We start from the raw sequence: 13,807 nt of genomic DNA, 5'->3' as shown, positions 1-13,807 counted from the left end.
GTTGTGTGCCAGACATAAATCTAGAACGCTACCTTGTACTGTGTGTATTGTGTTCCGATCGGCGCTGTGTGAATATATTATGTCCCATCCATATGTGTATGCTATGGTGGAAAATAAGCCTTCCTGTTTACATCCCAAAGCCTCTGCTCAACATGTGACATTCCCTGCCATAGTTGGTTGTGTGGTTAATATACACACACAATCTTATATAACTCAATTCAACAGCACGAGCCCTTAAAGGATACCAGATCTAAACACCACTGATGTATTTGGCCACAGCATTCCCCTGACCTCTGTTTCTTTCCAAGTGGCCTCCATTTGTGCAGGATGTGCCTTGAGAATCATTAGCCCAGAGGGGCCCTAGATGACTGCTGCCACAGGCAAGCTAACGTTAATGGGATCCGGTAGCAATGTTCAGGTGTGAAGAACTGACACACCACCATCACACACACTGGTGGCAGATCAAAGACGGCCATCCTGAGTGTGTGTGTGTGATATTCCTTAAAAACACTGATGTTCCATACACATTCTGATTCTACTGGAAGTGTTCCCATTTATGATATATGGTCATCAAGGAATCAATAAATGTTTTGACTTAACATTTAATCATAAGAGTTAATAAATATTTGATTAAGTGGTTGTCATCGTAACTGGAAACAGAGTAGTTTCATGTTGCTTTAATATTGTTGCTTGGTTCAGCAAGTAATGCTGACATTTCGAGACTCCTTCCAAAATACAAGATGTACAGTACCACTGTATTAAGTGCAACAGAACAATTTCCCATCAAGAGAAAAGGCCAACAAAGGAAAACCGATGCAGAGTAAAAAGGGAACATTTTCTCTGAGAGCAGACCAAGTAGTTGTCTCTGTTTTGAATAGCAAATAGTCCGTATCCATGCATGTTATCAAAATCAACAAACAGCAAATTATCCTATCATGTCATTGTATTCAATTCTGTTTCAGAGAGTCTACTTGTCTCCATAGTATTTCGATCCACGAAAATAGACAAACATTGTGTCGGGGGGGGGGTTGGACCGAACAAGTGCAGGCTATGCCTCTGGCTGTCATTCGGTGAGATATTTATTGTAGCCTAGATTCCCTCTGGTATTAAACAAATTAATTATTATATACCTGAAGAAATGTGGGCTCTTGCCTGTCAGGTAATTCTGATGTTGGCTGTCATAATGCACACTCTGGATGCTTACCTTCAAAGAAATCAGACATTTACGTGTTTGTGTTGTGCCTCTCCTTGACTTGAAATGCAACAATTAAGCTGCTGACAGAATCAAACACAGATGAACAAGCTGGAACTCACTTGTCTTGACACTAAACTATACCTCAGGAAGGTTGTTAGAGATTGCTTTGTATTTGCAGGAAAACAGTACGGTTTCTACAGAGACTGTTTGCCACACACGTGCGAACAGGGGAATTCAGAATCGTGCAAATATAACAACAAAGATGAGCACATACAACAGTAAACCCCCCACACAGAGTTGACAGCGGAAATTAAGTTATCATTCTGAAATCATCATGTGTCATTAAAGTGTAATCGTTCTGTATTATTTATAATAATAAATAATACAGATACTATGTCTGTATTTAAAGCATGTCTATGTCTGCATGGGAAAGTAAGAAACGAAATTTCAATTCTTTGTATGACCAGTGCATGTAAAGAAATTGACAATAAAGCCGACTTGACTTGACTTTATAGGCACCAGTTCATCACAGAACGTTCTGAAATGGGTAATTGTGGTAATGCATTAGTGTGTGTGGGAAGTCTGACAAACGTGTAGATCACAAATAACATCAAAATAACCACAGCTGAGATGAAACTTTTTCCATTGGTGGCGTAAATCTCAACAAAAAAACATGTCTCCTGCTTACGCTCTCTCAATCATCCAAACTCATAACTGTGTGCTCTCCATGGTGGTCGTTCTCCCGACACTGCAAAAAAAGCTGTTGAGAAAAACGACCACTTCAAGGGCTCCGCAATCTTCTCTTGGACTAGTGATGTAGGTCAGCGATGGAGAGTTAATTGTCTGGTTCTGTTTGTAATCTATTGCTCTGTCTGTTTTTTCTGTTTAATCTGCAGCAGCTTTTTGAAGGTCTTTCATATTCCTTCATCTTCAGCTTCCCCTTTATGACAGCGCTGGTCCCAGCGGCCGCAGATTTCGATCATGATTATGGGCGACATAAAAGACAGGAGCCTGAAGAACATTATTATGAGTGTCCACAGTTAGGAGTGTCTCATTTCCTAAAGCCACCGCCACTGAGGCCTGGTGGGATAGAGTCCTGTCTCTTCTGGGGGACTGAGAAGCAGTCGTTCAAACTAAGAAAGAGCCCTGTAGTAATAGGAGCACACGGATCCCAGTTCCTCCCAAAATGGAGGACTATGAACTTCATATGGACTGTCCCTCAGGACTAGAGCTCTCTGTGCAGGTCGCTGAAAGGTTTCTGCGTCGTATCAGCTATCCAGCTCATAGTCTGTTTCGTCGTAGAGCGCTGGCCGCAACGAGGGCCTGTGGCGGGAGAACTTCACCCGAAGCAGATCACCGGTTTCGTTCAGCGCCTGTAGCACCTGGGAGCAGGACAAGAGATCAGAGAGCAGGGGTCAAGCAGGGGGAAAGAATGGGTCTGTCCAAAACATAAAACAGCCACCAGCTGCCTTGCTGCCTTCAATTGTCTAACAAGTCACTTCCCATAGCAGACATCAAGGTACCAGGTATGAACTTTGTTTTGGATGGCCTAGCCAGATAGCAACACAGAACGCCGTTGCCAGGATACCAACAGCTGACTTAATCAGTGGGAGTTCAAGGAGAGACGTTCTAAAGAATCTTTGGTTGAAGGCAACATGAAGGATACTCTAAGTTGCCTTCAAAATTCGACCAAACAAAGCTATCTTAGAAGGCAGAATTTTATACAAATAATTTGATTTGGACATGCCTTGATGCCACCGAATTCTATCTTAGAAGGCAGGCAAATGATCTAGTCGTTTCGGACACAGCCAAAGCGTTCAGTCTGGGCCCGTCCCGTGTCCTGTCTCTTACCTTGTCCAGCATGGGTCGGGTATGGGCAGCCGACACACAGAAGCGTGCCCGGGCCTCAGTGATTGGCGTGGCTGGGAATCCTACCACCACCACGCCAATGTTCTTCTGCAGCATGGTTCGAGAGAAAGCCCTGTAAAACACACACACACAGAGTCAGTCATGGAGTTTCTATTTCTAGATAGTAGCATTGAATTGATTCATTATCATCCATTAAACAGAAAAAAAAAAATATATATATAAAATACTAAGAATATTTGTATGGAAAGCTTGCTGAGGCATCAGACACTGGTACTCTTGGAACTTTTAGTGAAGGAGTAAACAGGTCTGCCTGCAGGTGTCTGCCACCAGTCTGGCTCTTTCTTGGGTTGGCGCACAGGTAAAACCACTCTGACTGAACCGTGAGCGGGACCGGACACAGACAGACAGAATGACCGGTTGGGCTCTGCTTCCATGACTCAGTCATCTAACCTCTCCTTTACCCCATACAGATGGGAGAGGGGAGAGAGGAATCCATCCTAAATACAACAGCTGTACTGTATATACGCCTGTAGCTCATGGTGGACATGAAAGGTGCGAGGCAGACAGAGAGGCAGGTGGGAGAAAAGAGATTGGAATGGCTGGGACCAACGCTCCACACGCACACACACGAAAGAATAGTGGCAGGCAGCAGAATACAGGCGAGAAAGAAAGAAAGAAAGAGAGAGAGAGAGAGAGAGAGAAAGCAGGAGCTCAGTTTAAAAAGGCCTCACAGCTGCCGGTGGCTTTGTAGCTGTGCCAGGGGCCTGTTATCTTTGGAAGCGTCTGAAATGCCCGGGAGAGGATGAGCCTCTCGCGTGTCACATTGCTTCTCTGTGCACTACCGATTCACCGAGCATCTGGAGCATCCAGAGTGGACACGCTCCAACTCCCAACCCTCCCACCCCCCACCCCTGAAAGAGACATCGCTCTTTTGGACTGACTGACCAGTGGGGATGAATGCCCTTGTCTACTGGCTGTTAGGTGAGTGTATGTGTGTGTGGAGGGGGGAATGTGTGTGTGTGTGTGTGTGTGTGTGTGTGAGAAAAAGAGAGAGGTAGATGGTGTTCAATCTGTTTTCCTGCAGTCAGAGTGGTTACAAGGGCACGTTTTCCAGTTCAGCAAAACATTTCCAGAGGTTGTTACCACAGAAAGTAAGAAACACAGAAACTATTCTTGAGCTCTCACATGTTATTTGTTGTGCAGGGTATTTATTTGTTATCTGTCTGCAAACCCATTGTAATCGACCTGCCTTTTAAAGCAGCATTAGAGTAAAACGTGCATTAAACATTCAGTTAAGAGGGAAGGTTAGCACGGTGCTCGGACGCTGTCTACTCACACGACTTTCCCTGGTAGGTAGAGCAGCAGAGGGATCACAGGAGAGTCCACGTTGCCATAAATGATGAAGCCCATCTCCTGCAGACGCGACCTGAAGTACCTGACGTTCTCCACCAGCTGCTGCACTCTCTGGTGCCCTGTGGGGTGAGACAGGGGGTTAGTGGGGCTGGAAACAGAGGCTTTAACAACACTATACCATCCTGACATGTTCAATAGGCCTCCTCCGGTCTGAGTGTAGAGAGACACTACAAGAACAGATAGAAAACACACCGAAGAGACGAAAACGGCAGCAGGTATTATGATTCTGTAGACATGCGTTAACAGATAAAAAAAAAAAAAAAAAAACTTTCATTGTAGCTCTGTAGGGTGTTCAGAGAGGAGAGGAGAGATGTTTCCGTTTATGTATGAGGTATTTTACAGTGCGGTGCACAGATTTACTGCATATCGTTAAAAATGAAAGCAGTTATGAAACCATTTGATTACCTAATGACACTTGTTTAGATTGAAAGAGGTCTTTGTTTAGACATTTTCCTTTTGAACGCTTCCAGTAGCGCCCATACACTTGGTTACCATAGAAGGCGTTTTTCTCCCCCAGCACTGACTGACAAAGCATCAGGCTGGAGTTCACCCCTCATCCTCCCTATACATTATTTATTGGGTGTTTATCTTGGAGAACATGCGAGAGGTGCCAAAAGCCATAAAAGCACAAGGCCTTACACGTTGACTAAAGATGCTGTGCCCCCCAGCAATTGGTTTGCGTTCAGCGGTTTCACGAGCTGACGGTACAAGCTTAGACTCCGAATAGAGTGTATGTGTGTCTTTGTCCGAAATGTCTTCTTGTATTTACATCAAAATATCTAGGCAGACCACACTGAAACACTCAATGCTAAAATCAAACCAACAAGTCGTTGTGTGGTGTCTTTAATTACAAATGTTAATTGCCGGCACTGACGAGAGCCAATATTCTCTCCTTAACCACCCATCATTTGTCACAGAACGCAAATCCCTTGTGCTTAGTGAAACAGTGAGGACACTGCTAAAGTCTGCAGAGAAAGTCGACCTCAAACATCCGCGAGGCTGCGCTCGACGGCACCAAAGCCTGGGATTAAAACATATCCAGTGCGCCTTAAATCGTCTGTGTCAGCTTAAGCCTCCGGTGGCTTTAAAGTGGCCCACAGTGGAGTGATGCATAGCCCCCCCCACCCACCATCTGGCCAGTAAACATAAGCAAACAAAAAACACTGTTTTGGGGGTTAGAAACATAAAGCAGATGATGCTAACTGCACTGTCTAACCTACAGGCTCACAGGTCACTGTCATTGTCATTGTCACAGTAACATATTACCACACGCGTGTTGGAAATCCAAGCTGACAGTAACGAGACAAGAAATGGCCTATGATCGACATGAGACAACAGTTAGCCTCCCTATTGACCATGCAACCAAAATGGTTGGAGAGCAGCAGGATTGGGGACTAAGAGCTTATCCTCAGTTTTGACATGGGAGAACAAGAATAGAGTTGCTTCTCATGGCTTCATAAAATATCCCTGGTGAAGCCCCTTTACTCAACCTGGCAATGGTTACGAGTGATTAAACATAAACCATACAGTCGAAAAACATCTTTTTTTTCCAGAATCGAAAGGGTGTCTCTATTTGTGTTAATGGCCTACGGGGTCTTTTGTTTTCAATAACACGAGGATAGCAAATCCAGGAGGAGTGGAGGCAAACACAGGAAATGACATCACCCGCCGCCTCTTAGTCAAATCATAGTCTCAGACCCCTTCAATGGCCCAGTCATTAAAGGCATTATCTGCACCATCACTTGATGGAGAACAGCTCCGTCGTTTTATCAACATCCCACCTCGCTCTCCTTCCTGTATGACCTCTGCTCGGCATCCCTCCTAGTTTCGACCTCCACGCTGCTCTGGACCCAGGCCCGAGTCACCCTTGATTACAAAGTCAGCAACAGCAGCAGCTGGTTTTGTTTTGCCTGAAAAAACGACTGACTGGTGGACAAATTCGGTGCCATGCCAAAAAGCAACTCTTGGCTTGTAAATAGGATGCAATGGATTTTGCGTGGACCCGTGCCACAGGGGTAAAACGGAATACACAACGTGCCCTAGTATCACTTCCATTGCAGATAAATATTAAAATTAAATCAATTCCAGCGTTTGCGAGGGAGAGAGAGAGAGAAAAAAAAAAAAAAGAATAACAAAAAAATGAAAATGTTCTTTTGACCTCCCGGGCTTCTTAATGATGTGAATCGCCAAGGGAACAGCTCGGAGTTCTGAGGCCTTGGCAACAGCCTGTCTTGGAAACAACAGTCTTTTTTTCTCTACTTTTCTGATTACCTGGGAAAAGATTGGCAGGTATTTCAAAGGGGTGTGTGCAACACTTAACCCAAAACCCCTATCTCAGCAGAAACCTAGAGCACAAAACACTTTGCTCGCTGCCAAACATGTTAGCGTTGCATAAAGCCCTCAGCAGGAAAACACAAAAGAAAAAATGTATTGGGGTTGTAGTGTGTGCCAAATGCAAGACAACTGTATCATGAGCAGGTGAGGTCTAAAAGAATAAAGAAAAAGCGGCATTCGGTCTCATTTTGCAACGGTCTTTGTTTGTTTGCCAGACGGTTCAATGTGATTTTCTTTGCAAAGAGCCAGCAAAGAAAGAGAGGGAGAAAGAGAAAATATATCTCCTTGATTTGGACTGCATTTCCTTCTTTTGTTGGGGTGTGAACAGTCGAGAGCTTTTTTTTTTAACGTTCAGGTGAAACTCTCTCCCTCTGAGGAATGACCTGACCTCTTCAAACTATCCTTCACACATGTGCCTGTCACACCCAGGGGCAAAAGCTGGTGCACACCATTCAAAATAATGACCCATCCATTTCTGGACGCGTCATGCATCGCCACTGCAGACTGCTGCGTTTCTCCCTGCAGTATGCGAGAGGTCAGGAGCAATCTCCATCAACAGCAGACAGCTTTTTTTATGCTGGGTTACTTAAATCCCTAAGCATCTGGGCTTCTCCAGTGCCATTGATCAGATCATGCAGAGAGGGTCTGATCAACATGGGCAAACTAGCGTACAGTCAGTCCCAGGCTACGCCTATGACTATCGCTCATGAGCATTACAACATATTACGTCATGAAGTTCAACTTCAGTCATTCAGAAAGAGAACCGTAATATGAAACACAGATGACCAAAAAAAAAAAATGTGTCACAGCTGAACTATGAGCTATGCGAGTACACAGAGAAGGGGGACGCTGCTGGGACGCATAGTGAAACATTATGCTCACAGCATCTTCAGTTTGTTTTCTACAAGTGTGCACACAGTCAAGCTTGGCAAAGAGTAACGACTGATCCAAGCCTGGTGTCACTTAGCTGTCCCTGAAATCAGTAATCACGGAGCCGACTTCTTGACGGACTGGTCAGGGACACATGCTCATGTGTGCACAACAGCACTTTTTCACGCTTGCTCGGTAATCACAAAATGCTGAGATGACGTCAGCTACCTTGCACAGGATTGAGGACACAGTCATTGAGGACAGCAACAAAGTTTGCACCATACATGGCAACACACACACACATACGCACACACACACACACACACACACACACACACAAGTGCGTGGATCCAGAGTGAGTCATGGGTGCATGTAAACAGGCCTCCACTTCAAAGAGAAAAGCAGGAGAATAGATGAGATACTGCCATAGGGCACCCTCTCCCTTTCTTGTCTTCCTTGTCTTTATTTGGCTCCGACAGGAACTTGGCCTGGGCTCCCGGCTTTGGAGAACAGTAATGGAGTACACACACACCACACACACACACACATAGATACACACACACACACACACACACAGGGGCCTCACGGACCTTGCTTTGGGGAGAAACGGAGCCAGACAAACGTGAGTTTTGGAAGGTGAGCCATCCTTATTAGTGCACTCAGGATTTTTCACCTCTCCAATGACACATGCTCCCCCGCTGGTGCGGCAACCTGTCATCTGTTAGTTTCCATACAACTCTCTCCGAGTCTTTCTATTATAAAGACTACTACTATAACACGTTCATAGACATTATATCACTGCCGTGGAGTTTCCAACTCACTCATTCCAGGAATATCTGATAACGCTGTCAAAGTCGTATCGGCTAGAATGTCACACCACATACGTCAAATATAAACACGGCTTATGGACCACCAGCCATCTGGTTCAAAACTTCATTACAAACACCTGGGGAAATGAATCCATCTCCGACACGAGGCCCATTTTAAGGTATGAGCATGGCCATTGCATCACTCTCCTTTGTAATGATAGTTAAAGAAATTGACGTCTTGAGGGGAAGAGGGGAAGGGAAGGGGGCTCATCATAACCTTGTGAGCTGAATCACATGTATGGAGCTGTGCATCATATGGATTAGGCGGTGTGTGCTGAGATCTTCAGGGCATCTGGTCAGACACATGTGTGGACGGCGCTTCACACGCTGGAGAGTGTGTGGCTCGGAACGGCCTGAATGGACAGATGGGTGACCGATGCTCTGCCTCAACGTCGTAAGTCATTACTGAAGTGACTGTTTTGAAACGCAGGTCTCTCACAGGGGCCCATGTGAAACTGATTTCCTCTGCGGCAACGGGGGTCACGTGTCTCAGTGTGCGCGTGTGTAGTGTGCGTGTGTTTAGCATGTGTGTGTGTGGTGTGTTTGTATGCATGTGTATGTGTGTGTGTTCAGCGCATGTGTATGTGTGTATGGGGTGGGGTGGGGTGGGGGGTGTTGGTGGTGCTTGCACCATCTCTTTCCCAGGCGGACCGCCGTAATCGTTAGCACATTTCCTAAGCAGTGGGGGCTGGCCCCTATGGGACGCTACGGACCCCTGTGGAGAGGCTTGGGCATGTGACCCCACCTCTGCACCACTCGGCCCCAGAGAGAGGCACCTCTGGCTGCCTCTGGTACTGCACACCGGCTGCCGTCTGGAGGTGTATCTCTGCCTGCAGTCTGGTGCTGTTCTGATCTGAGCTTAATGCTGGTGGTGGTTAGTTGGGGTGTGTGGGTCTGCAGTCCCACTAATGTGGTGCATTTGCTTCTAAACGAGGTTGTTTTTTTTAAACGTGTGTGATGTTGATGAGGGTTCCACTCTGTAGAGAGCCTTAATGATGTTAGTGTCGTGAAGCGATGGGAAGCCTATCCGTCTGTAGTGGGAAAACCTTTCAAAGCGGCGCTCTCCTAAATGCGGTGCAATTAGTTCGCTTTAAGAGTGGAGTCCTCCATCCTGGTGAAAGGGTGTTGATATTTGAACTCAACAGCCAATCAAACACACCCCTTCATTTAGTGCTCCTGAAGCAACGTTATTGATTTGCTGGAAAAGGGAATAGCTCAGTCTACTTTGTTTGTTGCCTATTTACAGAGCCTGGACTGTTCACACACACACACACACACACACACACACACACACACAGAATGGACTAGCCAACTAGAGAACAATGAGGAGAAATTCCTTAAATTTGATTAAAAAAAATGTGTATTGGAATACAAGTAAGGGCTATAGTTTAAGTTCATGATAACATGTTTAAATCAGAAGCGAGAGATCACAAGACCTTAAAGTGAGACAGGACACTTGAAGTGAGACAGGACACTGCTAACTGTGAGACAGGACAAAAATGCTCACCCTCTTTGGTCCCATCTGCTCCCATGATGCACTTCATGGCTCTGATGATTTGCTCAGTGATTGGCGGGGACATGGCGGAGCCGTAGACAGCACTGTGGGAGTAGGTACGCAGGTAGTCCACCAGCTCCTGAGAGAGTGAGAGAGAGAGAGAGAGAGAGAGAGAAAGAGAGAAGGGGAGATGAGAGATAAGAGAGAAAGATAGGGAGAGAAGACAAGATGAGTGAGCGAGAGAGAGAGCAAAAAAGAGAGAGTAGTTGAGAGCTGGAGTTTGAGGTATGAGAGGCTGAGGGAAACGGGTGCCTGTCCCAGTCAGACATGTGCTTCACATTTGAGCGCCCCACTTCTGCTCTCATTGGGGCCGTCATTTTAGCGGTAACCTGAGCAACTATGTGTAAATACATACATTTGCTGTCGTTTATGTGGCTTGGGTTTCCACAAAGTACAGGAATGACTAAATGAAACATGACTTTTTCGGTGTTGGAATGTCTTGGTAGGCATTTTCTTGTCGCAGAAAAATCATATGTCTAATAGGAATTCAAATTGCGTAAAATTATGAGAAAAATTATTATTATTATATAGTTAAGAATCTTTGCTGCGCCTTCACTGTGCTGCACTTATTTTGCAGTAAGAATAAATTGGATAATCGGATTTGTGTGTGATACATTGAAGCCCCGCTTCCCTCACAATTATTTAATGAATTTACTTCTCATTTGCAGTTTCCATAAAGACCACTAGGAGGCAGTAAAGCAACAGTGGAAGCTCGGGGGACTCAGCACCCTGGTAACCCTCTTCTATCCCCTTACTCATCTTTCAAATTGAACTCAGTTTAACATGACAATACCATCCATTCGATTACTGTATTTACAGCACTAATGAATGTAGAGGTGGAGTCCACCAGGTAGAGGAGGTTAGCTTTGAATGTTATTCTCTTGCTGTAAGTCGCTTTGGATAAAAAAAGTGTCTGCTAAATAAATAGATGTAAATGTACCAACAGCAGGGGGTTGTAGCTTACAGTGGGCTGATGGACACCTTGCAAACAGCCTACTTACAGACTCAAACTTGACAATGCTTATTGCTGTAAACCAGAGAGATGTGATGTATGTTGGGGGTGAGTGGGATTGGGAGATATGTGTGTATGGTAACCTCAGTAATGCATGCACCTCCATCGCCACCATCCAAACACAGCCCTTCTCCTGCTCCAGGAGGCTGAGTGGAGTGTATGTGTGTGTGTGTGTGTGTGTGTGTGTGTGTGTGTGTGTGTGTGTGTGAACGTGCGCGCCTTTCAAACACAGCCCTTCTACTTTTGCTCCAGGAGGCCGGGTGGAGTGTTTGTGTGTGTGTGAACGTGCGCGCCTTTCAAACACAGCCCTTCTCCTTTTGCTACAGGAGGACGGGTGGAGCCTGAGACAACTCGCCGACCCCCCCCGCCGGTTTCCATTCACTACCATCTGTGTCCAGAGGACCACTGATGAGCTTCAGGAGGAAGAGCGAGGGACTGAGGGAGGTACAGTCCTCCTCCTCCTCCTCTGCCAGATGTGTATGAAGTAGGAGGGGTGGGAGTGGGTGGGGTGAGGAAGGGGAGAGAAGGGGGGGGGACTACGAAACATCTGTTTCCATTTAGAGGGGCTGGAGATTTGCGGTGCTTTTGGGGCCGGTGAGCTTTTGGGGGAATGGGGGAGATAAGCCGGCTAAGGGAATGTGTCCGAAATCCTCCCCACATCTGTGACTTTTGGAATCAGTGTAATGTGTAATGTGTGTGTGTGTGTGGGGGGGGGGGGGGGGCTGTGTGTGTGTATATGTGTGTGTGTGTGTGTGTGTTTTCCCCCTTGCCGCATTCTAATTTCAAACAAATATCCCTCTTCCTAAATATGTGTGGAGAGGGAGCCACTGTTGGAAGCCATGGGCCCACAGTGGTCTCCGCTCAGCACAACACTATGCAATGTGATCAAACGCTGTGGTGACTCTTTACTGCAGCCAGCCCGAGTTAAGGGCCAGATCATTAAGGTGCTTGTTTCAGTGCTCTGCTGCTGCTAAGGGAACATCTGCTGGGGCTTTTGTGGGTCAACCTGAGTCTGCTTTAAAACAGGGATTGAGGGATTTCACCACGACAACAAATAAATCAAAAAAGCCTTTCATATTTCCAAAAATGCGACCCCCATTTTTTATTTTTTTTTAAATAAAAACACCACCAGCCCCCTCTTTCCCAGGCTTTATGATGCCCAGCTGCCAGGGGGAAGTGCCTCATGTTAATCATATTCCACTCATTATCATGCTTGTTACGAAGTGTTCAGTAAAACGCAGGGTGCAGTTCCAACGCTCGCCACAAGAAGGAGCTGGACCCCTGCCATCTCCACTGCCTTATTAGAGTCGAGCGTCTCGACAAGGGGACGTGCCAACTCAGACTCGGGGAAGGAAGAGCCCCTCTCTCTAAAGGCAGCCCTAATTGAAACAACGTGGCGCCGTCGTTTGGCGCGCTCTTTCATAATCAACTGCCACGTCCGTGATGTGGTTATGTACTCAAGTGCCATTTTTAATGGAGTAATAAGAAGTCATGTACAAAGGCACTGAGACGCAGTGTGCGTGACATTTGTGGCACACATGAGAGGATGTGGGGGAAAAGAAGAGAGAGACTGCGGAGTGTGAGTGTGTGTGTGTGTGTGTGTGTGTGTGTGTGTGTGTGTGTGTGTGTGTGTGTGTGTGTGTATATACATGTACACACAAATCTGTGAGGTGGTCTATTTTTTGTCATGAAAGAATTGCATGTCAGATTGATCAACAGGTTGCCATAGTGTGACTGAAACATCTGATGGCAGCCAGACATGGAGGCTGTTTCTGGGTCTGATTTGATACATCTGACAGGACGTCCATTACTCAAGGAGATGGCATCAGCGACAGGACACAGAGTCACCCTGCTGATCTAAAATCCATGGAAAAATAGTCTGTACACATACAGTACATCCACAAACACACACACACACACATATAATGCCACAGGCATTGTGTGTGTGTGTGTGCTTGTGTGTGTGCACATGTGTGTTCTGTTTGTGGGTGCTTGTGTGTACGTGATGTGCTTGTTGATGTACATGCGAGAGAAAGAGAGAGAGAGAGAGAGAGAGAGAGAGAGAGAGAGAGAGAGAGAGAGAGAGAGAGAGAGAGAGAGAGAGAGAGAGAGAGAGAGAGAAAGTGTGTGTGTATGTATACTGAGTTAGACTTATGGAGAACAGCTGAATGAGAAGATCATGCCCCTGTACTGTTAGACTCAATAAACACTACGTTTATATAACTTTAACGACTTTATTCCAGTTCAGTACAGAGCAACTCCATAGCTACCATTTCACCTGCGACTGGTCCAACAACCTCATATCCCACACACAGCGCATCCGCTCCCCGGGTCAAAGGTTAAACATAAGGAGGGAAAATATAAGTTAACAGTACCTTTTTGCCAGCAATATAGCCCCCGGCAGCCCCAAAGCTTTTGGTGAAGGTTCCCATGAGCACGTCCACATCCCGTGGGTCCACTCCGAAGTGCTCAACCACACCACGTCCCGAGGGCCCCACTGCACCTATACTGTGGGCCTCGTCCAGAAACAGGTAGGCCTTGTACTTCTTTTTCAGGGCAATGATCTCAGGCAGACGCACCAACGAGCCCTCCATACTGTAAACAGCAAGCAGAGGAAACACAGAGCAATGCATTATGGTGAAACACAGAACCATCGCAGTATAAGCATTCTTATGATCTAATCATTAGAG

The 13,807-nt window shown here is 46.1% G+C and overlaps 1 protein-coding gene across 2 annotated transcripts in view; it reads right to left on the bottom strand.

The window, feature by feature from the left end:
• Positions 1-1,703: 1,703 nt before the first annotated feature.
• sptlc3 (serine palmitoyltransferase, long chain base subunit 3) overlaps positions 1,704-13,807 on the bottom strand; it is a 39,054-nt gene continuing 26,950 nt past the window's right edge. For both annotated transcript variants that reach the window (XM_042065298.1, XM_042065299.1), the window contains 5 exons: positions 13,493-13,712; positions 10,058-10,184; positions 4,401-4,536; positions 3,047-3,176; positions 1,704-2,577 (listed from right to left, as the gene is read on the bottom strand). In XM_042065298.1, the coding sequence (XP_041921232.1) occupies positions 2,464-2,577; positions 3,047-3,176; positions 4,401-4,536; positions 10,058-10,184; positions 13,493-13,712 (727 nt within the window). In that variant the 3' untranslated portion in view covers positions 1,704-2,463. The remainder of the gene's footprint in view (positions 2,578-3,046; positions 3,177-4,400; positions 4,537-10,057; positions 10,185-13,492; positions 13,713-13,807) is intronic.

Source organism: Alosa sapidissima, chromosome 16 (assembly GCF_018492685.1).
Source record: "Alosa sapidissima isolate fAloSap1 chromosome 16, fAloSap1.pri, whole genome shotgun sequence".
NCBI lineage: Eukaryota > Metazoa > Chordata > Actinopteri > Clupeiformes > Clupeidae > Alosa > Alosa sapidissima.
This window is presented reverse-complemented; position numbering and strand designations above follow the sequence as displayed.